General features: G+C 38.9%; 1 protein-coding gene across 2 annotated transcripts in view; it reads right to left on the bottom strand.

The window, feature by feature from the left end:
* The window catches only part of LOC137503009 (uncharacterized), a 43,543-nt gene that overhangs the window by 24,043 nt on the left and 5,914 nt on the right, over positions 1 to 13,586 (bottom strand). For both annotated transcript variants that reach the window (XM_068230359.1, XM_068230360.1), the window contains exons 2-3: positions 6,882 to 6,979; positions 2,117 to 2,165 (exon numbers count right to left, since the gene is read on the bottom strand). In XM_068230359.1, coding sequence (XP_068086460.1) covers positions 2,117 to 2,162 — 46 coding nt within the window. In that variant the 5' untranslated portion in view covers positions 2,163 to 2,165; positions 6,882 to 6,979. The remainder of the gene's footprint in view (positions 1 to 2,116; positions 2,166 to 6,881; positions 6,980 to 13,586) is intronic.

Here is a 13,586-nt window from a genome sequence, read left to right as displayed (position 1 = left end):
GTGATTTCTGGTGTTTTTCAAATCCATACCTGGTAATAATGAGTATCTAGGAGTTGGCAACCCTGAGTACAAGTACGCTTTACTACGCTATGGGCGGGATACAGTGGGTGCATTCTTTGCCTGCATTCCCCATTCACAGGAGTTGAACTGTAATGCCTAGAACCAAGGCTACATTCGAAAGATGGGGTTATGCACAGAATGCTGACTACGACTGTGTTGCAAGATCTGTAGCATCTATTTCACTGTCTACACTGCCCGGGGGAGAAACCCAACTTGAAAACATTATTACAGTCTGTGATAAAGCTATCGTGACTGCTTCATACTGGATCACGATCAACATTTAGTGATACTTTCATATGAACCTCATCATCATTGCACTAAGATGTGGAGAAAGTCCTTCAATGTTTTATGTTTGCCTCTGCCTCCTCTTCTATCTTGAATCCTTCTCATGTTTCTATCTCTCTACACAAGGGTTTATAACAGTTTTATTAATCAACAGAGATACAGTGTGAAACAATAAATGGGGATCACAGCCTGTAAAAGAAGAGTTGAACAGGTGACCAATTGAGAATCTTACTACTTTTATAAGTCCCAAGTTGAAATGTCTATTCAGTCTCTGACAAATATAAAGTGGGAGAACACAAACTCTCCAAACAAATACAATATTTAAAGAGAACAAGTTCAAGTAAAACTAACTAGACATAGCATTTGTCAAGGTCCTTCCGCTACCCCCCCCCCCACACACACATGCTGGTGTCACTGTTGAAACGAGTCTCATAATGGACCTGGCACTGTTTTACGGCCAGATACCCTTCCTGACAAAGTGTGTTGGCATGAGCAGAGACAGTCCTACCAACTGTTGATGTTCAGGAACAAAATTCCTGTTTATATCTGATCGATCTATGTACTAGCCATAACCTGAAGGACAATATTCCAATGCAGGAGACCTGTAGATCAATTTTATGATTATTTTTAATAAAATGAAATATCTTTTAAGTAATGGAAATAATCCATAAAAATTACACTTTTTTCTTAATGAATATTTCAAAGTGACTGAGAGTTCATTTATTTAGGCAGAATGAATCTGCATCCATTAAAAATATCAGATCTCGATACCCAACATTTCATGAGAAAACTGGATAATGCTTGTTGTTTAAAGGGACTTAACATCTAGGTCAATGACCCCTATTGTTACAAGATGAGACAAAATGTAATAAGTAAAACTCCAAAATTCATCCACTGTCCAGAATTCAAAACATGATGAAAGAAAGAATGAATGGATACAAGTTTTAAATAATCAGCAGATTCAACTAAAATCCATCCACTGACAACTCAAAAAGACTGCGATGAACAATGATTATGAACTTACAACAATCCGTGGATCTGACCCACTGTTCCCCTCCTTCCCATGAAATAACTTAAAAAACAATGGTACAAACTGAACAAGGGACTGCTTCCAAAGCAAAATCCTAAATCAATGATGCTGGGTTGTCTAAACAGGTCAAGAGCACTTCATAATGGTATTAAGTAGAACCATGGTGTTCCCCATGTAGCAGTACTAATCTCAAATAACGTAGGCTCATAGTGTTCTCACATAGTGGTACTGATCCCAGGCAATGCAAACCCATGATGTTCCTTGTGAAATTGTACTAATCACAGGTAATCTCAGGTCAAGATCCATCATCTCTTGGTCACCCCTTTTAGTTGCCTTGTACGATATGCAGGGGATACCATGGGTGTATTCGTCTGCATCCCCCACCCACAGGGGGTGAGAAGACTGAACATTTATATTGTACATGCAGACACAGAAGCACATATCGGTGAGACAGGATTTTACATCTTCCCCAAGTGAAGTAGATTCAGAAGATAGAGAACTACAGAAAAGTAGAATGTATAGACCTATGGACTGTACTGTGTTAGAGAAAATTCTTATTTTAAAAGTAATTGTGTCTGAGCAACAGAAATTATTTTCAGATCAGACTAATGATCAACTTAATTTTCAGCAATAGAGGCCAATGACCTAGCTGGTACACCGCTTTGAACAACAAACATCAATTGTCAGGGGAATTGAAAATAGATTGTTGCAGTAGGATAATTCACTGATAGTTGTACTCACCTATGACGAATGTTGTATCATGCCAATCAGTGTTTTTCCTATTCATGTCCTAGAAACAAAGAAAGACATCTTAGAAGTGGCCGCTCTCACTGTCATACCTGCCAACTTTTAGAAACCAAAAATAGGAAGTCTCGATGAAAAACAGGCAAGATAAAAGGCATACATATTTACAGTTACAATACGACTTGACCATTAAATTTAAAATCTTAAACTAAGGAAACATAGAAATGGTTACAACAAATTGTACAGACCATTCTCATATATGACACGTACGAATAATAGGCCTCAATATTTATATCACACCGACATGCAGAATAAAATGCATAATAGTTTCCTTTATTAGAATGTGAAATGAACGGAAATTGAATGTTCACGTTTTGTGGCCATAACGTGAAGAGAAAATACCAGAAAATGTCACTGACACAACTCCCTGAAATACATTCAAGCCAATAACATATCATTAATGCACTGAAATACGCGAAACTATCACATACAAAGCAGATCAGTATATGTTATGACTGACAGTGGGGAAAAGCACAGAACCGCAAGAAAAAAACTCATGGCCTACACCTCCAACGAAACTACGCACAGAACGATGTTAAACAGTGTAAACCACAAAATAACAAACTCATTCTTTTGCCCTGATTAAGTAACAGAGTCTGTGGCCTCTCTCACTTGTAGGACGATTGCCGTCCTGAAATTCCAGCTGCAAGGCAAACCCACTGCTATAGTGAGAGGGAATCACGATACACGAAGGTGGATGGGCTATACTCTTGCCAAATAAAGCATCAAATAAATACGCTTGAAAATGAATTTGCGTAAATTACACAAGCATATAAGAATTTATCCTAGGGAGAAGAGTACTGCCCAAGCTTAGAAGTTCAAATGCACTCTTTAACTGGGCATAATGAAGAAAGAAGAATGACCACCACATGCCAATCAATCTTAAACATTTGACACTGAGGTACATGCAGCTTTATTGCTGAGTAGAGAAAATTTATGCCTTCGGATGACTGGGTCCCGAGCCATTCCCAGCAGGGTCATCGGAATTTAATGATTTTACAGTTCCTGTTTCTCGGGTACTGTGGAAGTGCTTCCATTCTGTCTTATTGAGATATGTTCTGTTATTAATGACATCCTCCAGTGTCCATCCATCTGTAATGTCCATCCTGTGGGTTCTTTGCCTTGCCACTGTCCATTTTCCTGTCACATGCCTAAGTTAACATAAGCTGTCCTTGTTGGCTCCATCCCCATTATATGCCTGAACCACCTGACCCAATGTAACAATGAAGTCTCAAGTTCCAGCTTCCTTTTTAACCATGTCATTCTTTAACTTCTAGTTCTGTTTTTTTGAACTATGGAGCTGAGGAACTTCATCTCACAATCATAAGAACATAATTCTCTTGGCTCGGGGACTATGTCATTGTGCTGTCCCAACATAGGGAAATTTTGATTGGTCCACCTTTTTCAATACATAATATGTTGTTAATATAATCACAACATATATTTTTTTATTCAATACCAGTTTCGGTGTCTATGAACACTATCATCAGCTGAAATAGGTCGTAAGAACAAAGATATACAAGTATGTAGTACATATATACCATTAATAATAAGTGACAATAGGATGAAGTAAAAATACAATGCTTAAAATAATATAAACAACTTATGTGTTTGTTGGCCAAAGTATAAAATGAAAGTGAAGATATTAACAAAATTTTAAAGACTTGATCACTTTGGAATGGTTAAAAAGTCTTGGAAGTGTAGCACTGCTAAACACTGTGTGAAAATAAAACATGGACATCCAAAAACTGACGTAGGAGGCAGTCCTTCTACAGAGTATTGATAATAAAGTAACATAAGTTTGATGGTGGCTTTGTAACATCAACTCAAAAGAAAAAGAAGCCATTGTTTATGAGGTACTCAAAGAAGTGGATCATATTGCAGGCGGAGAGAAAGTAGATATATGGCCAGAAAGTTCTCGATCCAATTCGGAACCTCAAACGGCCTGATGTACGCGTGAAGAGTGGCAAGGATTGCGATTATATTATGTATTGAAAAAGGTGGATCAATCAAAATTTCCCTCTATTGTATGTTATCTCCTTTCGATACGGACTAGATATGAAGTTTTTAATGTTGACTGTCCCAACATTCCTGCAACTACCCTCCACCACACTAAAATGCAGTTTTTCATGTTCGGCAGATGATTCTGAACCTCATCGGAGGATCTGCCTTACAAATGCAGTAGTAGTTCATGCTGTATGGATCAGAATGTTGACCGGCTGTGAACAGGGTACAGAAAAACTCCACATCGTAGAGACTGATTCTTCGATGGGGTTTGGATACTGCTTGATCAGAGCACATCTAAAATGACAATCTGTCAGAATGGGTGTCGCACCAATTTATAGAGCAAGAAAACCTACAAGTCATACAGCTAAATCGGACTTTCTGCACATGAAAGTGTTGTCAGTGTAATATGCAACTCAAGGGAACAGTCAAGAAAAGGGCATAAGTCATCATTTCTTCGCTCCAGCAAGCCGGGTGCGGTTGTGTGCGAGTCTCCTCTAGTTCGTCCTGTCCAGTTTCCTTCTCCGATTTCAAGGTCCTTGAAAATCAGCTTCTCATAAACATTATGAGGCCTTTCTCTTGGTCTCTTTCCAGGAACACTGCAGTCAAAGTATGCTCGACGAGTCCTATGGGATTCCTTTCTTTTCATGTGACCATACCATTTCAGTCTCTTCACTTCGAGGCTCTCCAGCAAGTTTCTTTCCCATAGAAGCTGTTGTCAGATATCCACATTCCTTACTTTATCCATTTTAGTTTTTTATAGACAAGAACAGAGAAACTTCATTTCTGTTGTCTGAAGACTACTCTCTGTTGATACAGTAAGAGATGCTGCTTCCAGACCATACGTCAATATAGGTACCAGATATATTTTGTATAAGCTGATCTTGGAAATTAACAGAAATATTTTATCCTGCACTATTTGTCATCCAGTGTGACAGAATGTTTATTTATTTATTTATTTATTTATTTATTTATTTATTCAGGATCAGCAACAGCATAACGCCGAATTACAACGATCTGAGCTATGTACAATAGATATGAATCTAAAATGAAAGATATATAAATACTTACAAAGGACACGAATATACACAATAAAAACTGTACAATCATATATAATACATATTTACATAAACAACGTTATTAACAAAGAAAAATTCATTTACAGTAAATACAGGAGCAGAACGGGAAAGAACAAGAAGGAAAATTAAGTTATATGATAAATATCATGACAGAAGGAAGGAAACGTTACGAAGAGATCTAGGTTGTTGTTGATAGATAATGTATTAAACATTGCTGGAATACGTACAGAAAGTGACCTTTGTGTGAGAGAAAGCCGGGAGTAAGGAGTATGGAATAGGGTCTTCATTCTGGTATTACGGGATGGGACGTGGAGGGGAAATAAGGAAGCTAAATCTGGAGACCTAAACAGACCATTAACTGCTTTGTATAGCAGCTTTAGGTCGGCTACTTTCCTCCGAGCAGAAAGAGTCTTGAGGTTCAGTTTCCCAAGCACTTGGATAGTGGAAGCTTTCTGTATTCTGTTGCTAATCTCTTGATGTATGGTATTGTCTGAGGACAGAACATTACCCTAGTCCTGGAAGTTGTCTACAGTATCCATCTCCTCATCTTCAATTCTTAAACAGTCTGAGAATTGTAATTAATCACTAAGCCAACTGTCTTGGTTTTGCTGATGAAGACTTAAGGTCATAGAAACTTCATGCCAAAGATGAAGTCTAGCTTGTACCAGTACTTCTGCTTCTCTCTCATCCCATGCCATTACATCATCAGTAAAACCCAAGGCATTAGTTGATGGACCCTTTCATTTAAATGCTTTTAAAATTTCATCCTTTATAGAGGAGTGGTGAACAACAACTTCCTTGCTGGATTCCACTATTAGTTTTGAACCAACCTGACCTTCCATAAATCAAGAGAACTACATTTTACAGGAGTGAAGTCAAACTTAATATTTTTGAACATCCGGTGGTTGTAAAGATAACCATCATTTTTGGCCATACTCCGGTGTAAAATGAACGGAAACCTGTTGGCACTGCAGTATTTGTTCGTTTGTTTGTTTTGTTGGTTTTTTTTTTACATAGGAGGCAAGTGCAACAGTTGCATGACTCGTGCCCCTTTATGTCAGACTTGATCATAAGAAAATATCTGCATTTGTCTATGTGGAAATTTATCGTTCTTAAATTATGGATGCTACCCAGGAGCTACAAAAGTCTGACAGATTAATTTTAACATCCACAATGTTGCACATTCTTCCTATAATCAGCATCTACCTTGTACTGTATGGTAGGCTACACTGTTTCACCCAACTCAGATTACTTCTCTTCAGTTGAGTTGCTATTCTAGAAATGTATAACATATTAAACTCTATATGTTATGTTATACTGAATGTAGCACAAGGACTGCATCACTAGAAGACTATTTTAAAATCCCATATATTAAGTACTGAGGATATGACTCGTTTTCCATGTATTGGCTGATGTGTATGTGTTAAATACCAGTATAATCCATTTTAGTAAACATAAGACATTTTCAAAGGAAAGAAAGATATGACTAATTTAAATAAACTATTTTTAAAATGCCAGGTTCGTTTTCTTTTTCAAGTAAACCCTTGAATATTGAAATCTGTCTTAAAGAAACAATCAGCATAAAGAAGAGTTTTAATGAGACAATCAGATCAACTTACGTCCTGCAACCAGCTTGCACCCAAAGATGGATATAATTTTTTTCGTTCTTCCGCCTGCGGAGATTATAAGAGATGATTTTGGCCCCTTCGTTGATGTCCTACAAAACATAAAAATTTATATGCCAGTATTTTAAAGTAAAAAATAAAGATAAAGAAGGTTCTGAAGTAACAAAAATAGAATGGGGAACGTGCAGCTGTTTGTGAGAGGGTTAGTCTCTTACAACACACATCTTTTCATTTTGCTTTTCTTCAACCAAACAGTTTGATTCTCTTTTTTTCCTCTTTCTTTCTCCAGACATCGTTTTTGGACAACATACAATAATTGATCCATATTGACAACTGCTTACAAACATCTACTGGGCCAGTTCTGGCCAACTTTCAACTTTGTTAAATACATACACTCTTAAGTCACAGTGCAATCAAGAACATGACTGACTTCTACAGTTACAACTTTAACAAAACGACGCCATTAAACTTAACTAAACATTATCTTCATTAATGAACATTTACATTATACAACAACTGAAGGACATTGGTGTTGAGCCTAATGTAAAAAAATACAAAAATATATTAACACCAAAAGCTCATGGATTTTTTTAAAGTGTCTTGTTTCATTTATACAATGTGTCCTTGAAAAAAAGTTCCAGTATTGAAAGAGTAGGAGGCACGCAACATACCAAGGTCTTATAAACATTGGTCACGAAGACCCAGTATCTTTTGAGTTATGGTTTGCTACCACTACTGTTAAATGAAGTAACAACATCATTTATTTAATGTAAGATATAAATGTTTGGGGAAGGGGAATAACAATGGCCGTGTGTGTGTTCGATTATTCATATCTGATAGTAGCTGATTCTATGGTTCTATGTGCGTTCATGCATGATAGTGACTGATAACCTAGATGTTAGGCCCTGTAAAACAATAATTATCATGCCTAAATGTACATCCGTAAACTAAATGTGAAGGTCTGTGAATAAGTGTGATGATGGTGTTTGCTGTATTTCTTTGTAACGACAGAACCTTGAGGCTATCACCTGCGTTAAGTATTGGTAATTTGAAAGTTTCTTTGGCGATAACTTTATAGGTGCAGTGGGGACGACTGCGTTATCATCGGTCACGTTTCTTGAATTATAAGGCTTAACCAGCATAAAATCGGAATTATTAGAAATGCAGGTTACTGGGTATGTTTTGTTGAGTTTATTATTGCAGCACTGAAAATATTTAAAAATAACTACTTCAGATGAATATTACGGAGAAAAATTTAACTTGTGAAATTAGGAGACAAGTAACTAAAATAGGTTAACAACGTGAGACCTATTCATGTCATCATATCGCTTAACTTATACATAAACACATCAGAATATCACACATATAAAATTATACTTTAACACTTTTCATACAAAAAGGAACGGAAATATTCGTAGGGAATTGCATTTATCGCCATCTTCAATAGTTTAAATCAATTAATCATAAGCAGCACGCTTAAATCGGGATTTAAAAACGTTCAGCAGTGCTCTTCTTATGGAATATCGCCTTGTTTTGCCCTGCATCAGTTGATCGCTCAGAGCTTGATGTTGGTGTCAAGAGCTACTACGACCAGCATAGTGAAAGAATTATAGTCGTCAAGATAGACACCAAAGCAATGCCTAGTGTAGGTCTATATGCCTACTAGCTCAGCGGATGATGAGGAAATCGAAAGAACATATGAAGAGATAGAAGATTTAATACAATATGTACAAGGTGACGAGAATCTAATTGTGATGGGAGACTGGAATGCAGTGGTAGGCCAAGGAAGAGAAGGTAACAGTAAGATAATTCGGATTGGTCAAAGGAACAAAAGAGGAAGTTGGCTGGTTGAATTCTGCACTGATCATAGTTCAGTCCTTGCCAATACTTGGTTCAGACACCACAAACGACGGCTTTATACGTGGACGAGACCTGGAGACACTGGAAGGTATCAAATAGATTTCATTTTGATTAGGCAGAGATTCAGAAACCAGGTGCTGGGAGTGAAAAACTTTCCCAGGAGCAGACGTGGACTCTGACCATAACTTGTTGGTCATGAAATGCCACCTGAAGCTGAAGAAATTGAAGAAAGAAAAGAATGCAAAAAGATGGGATCTAGACAAGTTGAAAGAAAAGAGTGTGAGGGATTGTTTCAAGGAATATGTTGCAAAAGGACTAAATGAAAAGGCTGAAGGAAACACAAAAGAGGAAGAGTGGATAGTCATGAAGAATGAAGTCAGCAGCGCTGCTGAAGAAATGTTAGGAAGGAAGAAAAGATCAACAAAGAATCAGTGGATAACTCAGGAGATACTAGACCCGATTGATGAACGACGAAAATACAAGAATGCTAGAAATGAAGAGGGCAGAAAAGAATACAGGCGATTAAAGAATCTTTTTTTTTTTTTTTGCTATTTGCTTTAGTCGCACCGACGCAGATATGTCTTATGGCGACGATGGGATAGGAAAGGCCTAGGAACTGGCATTTGCCTGGTGTGAAAATGGGAAACCACGGAAAACCATCTTCAGGGCTCCCGACAGTGGGGCTCGAACCCACTATCTCCTGATTACTGGATACTGGCCGCACTTAAGCGACTGCAGCTATCGAGCTCGGTTATTAAAGAATCAAGTGGATAGAAAGTGCAAGGTAGCTAAGGAAGAATGGCTGAAGGAGAAGTGCAAGGATGTCTAAGGTTGTATGGTTCTGGGAAAGGTAGATGCTGCATACAGGAAAATCAAGGAAACCTTTGGAGAAAGGAAATCTAGGTGTATGAATATTAAGAGCTCAGATGGAAAGCCACTTCTAGGGAAAGAAGACAAAGCAGAAAGATGGCAGGAACATATCCAACAGTTGTATCAAGGTAAAGATGTAGATAATTTGGTTCTGGAACAAGAAGAGTCTGTTGATGCTGTTGAAATGGGAGACCCAATTTTGAGATCAGAGTTTGACAGAGCTGTGAGCGACGTAAATAGGAACAAGGCACCTGGAATTTAAAGACATTTCCACTGAATTACTGCCTGCCTTAGGAGAAACCAGCATGACAAGGTTATTCCATTTAGTGTGTAAGATGTACGAGACAGGAGAAGTCCCATCCGATTTTTGGCAGAATGTTGTTATACCTGCCGGCCCCGTGGTGTAGGGGTAGCGTGCTTGCCTCTTACCCGGAGGCCCCGAGTACGATTCCCGGGCAGGACAGGGATTTTTACCTGGACCTGAGGGCTGGTTCGAGGTCCACTCAGCCTACGTGATTAGAATTGAGGAGCTATCTGACGAGATGGCGGCCCAGGTCTAGAAAGCCAAGAATAACGGCCGAGAGGGTTCGTCGTGCTGACCACACGGCACCTCGTAATCTGCAGGTCTTCGGGCTGAGCAGCGGTCGCTTGGTAGGCCAAGGCCCTTCAAAGGCTGTAGTGCCATGGGGTTTGGTTTGGTTGTTATACCTATTCCCAAGAAAGCCGGTGCTGACAGGTGTGAAAACTACCGCACCGTTAGTTTAGTATCTCATGCCTGAAAAATTTTAACACGTATTATTTACAGAAGAATGGAAAAACAAGTTGAAGCTGAGTTGGAAGTAGATCCATTTGGCTTCAGAAGAAATGTAGGAACACGTGAAGCAATCCTGAGTTTACGTCTGATCTTAGAGGATCGAATCAAGGACAAGCCCACGTACATGGCATTCGTAGATCTACAGTAGAAAAGGCATTCGATAATGTTGATTGGACCAAGCTATTTAAGATTCTGAAGGTGATTGGGATCAGATATCGAGAACGAAGAATTATCTACAATCTTTATAGAAATCAGTCTGCAGTGATAAGAATCGAGGGAGTTGAAAAAGAAGCAGCAATCCAGAAAGGAGTGAGGCAAGGCTGAAGTTTGTCCCCCTTCTTTTCAATGTTTACATAGAACAGGCAGTAAAGGAAATCCGAGAGGAATTTGGAAAGAATCATAATCCAAGGAGAGGAAATCAAAACCTTGATATTTGCCGATGATATTGTTATTTTATCTGAGACTGCAGAGGATCTCGAGAAGCTGCTGAATGGTATGGACGAAGTCTTGGGTAAGGAGCACAAGATGAAAATAAATAAGTCAAAACAAAAGTAATAGAGTGCAGTCGAACGAAGGCAGGTGATGCAGGAAATATTAGATTAGGAAATGAAGTCTTAAAGGAAGTGGTTGAATATTGTTACTTGGGTAGTAAAATAACTAACGATGACAGAAGTAAGGACATAAGATGCAGACTAGCACAAGCAAGGAAGAGCTTTCTTAAGAAAAATTTGCTCACTTCAAACACTGATATAGGAATTACAAAGATGTTTTTGAAGACTTTCGTGTGGAGCGTGGCATTATATGGATGTGAAACATGGATGATAACTAGCTCAGAAAGAAAGAATAGAAGCTTTTGAAATGTGAAGTTACAGAAGAATGCTGAAGGTGAGATGGATAGATCGAATCACGAATGAAGAGATACTGAATCGAATTGGTGAGAGGAGATCGATCTGGCTAAATTTGACGAGAAAAGATAGAATGATAGGACACATCTTAAGACACCCAGGACTTGTCCAGTTGGTTTTTGAAGGAAGTGTAGGTGGTAAGAACGGTAGGGGTGGACCAAGATATGAATATGACAAGCAGATTAGAGCAGATGTAGGATGCAATAGTTACGTAGAAATGAAAAGGTTAGCACAGGATAGGGTGGCATCAAATCCGTCTATGGACTGATGACTAACAACATGAGGTTTAGAATGTTTCTTTCTCAATTATTCATGAGCCTAACCATTCATCTGAAGAAACACGTATTTTTCTTTTGATTTATTAGAAATCTTTATCACCCCTGTGGGTGGAGTCAAAGGATTCATTACCGGTACCCCCTGCATGACGTAAGAGGCTGCTAAGGCGGGAACAACCAAAGAATCATATCCATGATTTTATGCTTTGTGTAGGTGATCTCCGAAGTTGAGCAACATTGGGCGTGGTCAAGATTTGGATGGGTTGCGACGCCCCGTTTTTTGGGGGAGGGGGGGGTAAGGGCATGGAGAAGCGGAAAATAACTGGCCATCCTACCGTACGTAAACTCCGGCTCAAGCACACCTGAGCGGAGGTTCGGACCTGCATTCCGGTAGAATATACCCTTACCTAACCTAGGAGAAAAAAGGAACGAGTGCAAAGTTTTGATTGGTCCAGAGGATCTAACGTGTAAAATTTCCATGTATTAAATACTGGACTGTGATAACTGAAAGCCAAGCTGTAAGAATTTCTGGAAAACCGCCTCGAGAAAACTGACTTTTCAGCTTATCCTGCGTAAACCATTAAAGATCTAACAGTTTCTCGGCTTATGCTACCTAAATCAGTACATACAAACATTACAATTACATACATTACATTATCATTATAGACTGTTATGCCTTTCAGCGTTCTGTCTGCAAACCTCAGAGTTTACTAAACGTCGCCACAATCCTCGATTTGCACCTAGTGTTGTGGCCTCAGTTCTATACCTCTTATCTTTAAATCGTTAGAAACCGAGACTAACCACCGTCTTGGTCTTCCTCTACTTCTCTTACCCTCCATAGCAGAGTCCATTATTGTTCTAGGTAACCTATCCTCCTGCATTCGCCTCACATGACCCCACCATCGAAGCCGGTTTATGCGTACAGCTTCATCCATCGAGTTCATTCCTAAATTAGCCTTTATCTCCTCATTTCGAGTACCCTCCTGCCATTGTTCCCACCTGTTTGTACCAGCAATCATTCTTGCTACTTTCATGTCTGTTACTTCTAACTTATGAATAAGATATCCTGAGTCCACCCAGCTTTCGCTCCCGTAAAGCAAAGTTGGTCTGAAAACAGACCGATGTAAAGATAGTTTCGTCTGGGAGCTCACTTCCTTCTTACAGAATACTGTTGATCGCAACTGCGAGCTCACTGCATTAGGTTTACGACACCTTGATTCAATCTCACTTACTATATTACCATCCTGGGAGAACACACAACCTAAATACTTGAAATTATCCACCTGTTCTAGCTTTGTATCACCAATCTGACATTCAATTCTGTTGAATTTCTTACCTACTGACGTCAATTTAGTCTTCGAGAGGCTAATTTTCATACCGTATTCATTGCACCTATTTTCAAGTTCCAAGATATTAGACTGCAGGCTTTCGGCACAATCCGCCATTAAGACCAAGTCGTCAGCATAGGCCAGACTGCTTACTACATTTCCACCTAACTCAGCAGATGTAAACTACGAACAGCAAAGGTTAAAGATTACAGCCTTGTCTAACCCCTATAAGTACCCTGAACCAAGAACTCATTCTACCATCAATTCTCACTGAAGCCCAATTGTCAACATGAATGCCTTTGATTGCTTTTAATAATCTACCTTTAATTCCATATTCCCCCATTATGGCGAACATCTTTTCCCTCGGTACCCTGTCATATGCTTTCTCTAGATCACGAAACATAAACAACTGCCTATTCCTCTCGTAGCATTTTTCAATTACCAGGCGCATACTGAAAATCTGATCCTGACAGCCTCTCTGTGGTCTGAAACCACACTGGTTTTCATCCAACTTTCTCTCAACGACTGATCGCACAAAATTCACCGGTATGTATACGAATTGTTGAGCATAAAAAAATTAATGTTCTACGAATAGGTCGTTCACTATAATATAGCGCTAGATACAAGAAGAGCACTCCTGAGGCTCG

The sequence above is a fragment of the Anabrus simplex genome, chromosome 14 (assembly GCF_040414725.1).
Source record: "Anabrus simplex isolate iqAnaSimp1 chromosome 14, ASM4041472v1, whole genome shotgun sequence".
Taxonomy (NCBI): Eukaryota; Metazoa; Arthropoda; class Insecta; order Orthoptera; family Tettigoniidae; genus Anabrus; species Anabrus simplex.
Note: the sequence above shows the minus strand (reverse complement) of the source record. Positions and strands in the feature narration are given on the sequence as shown.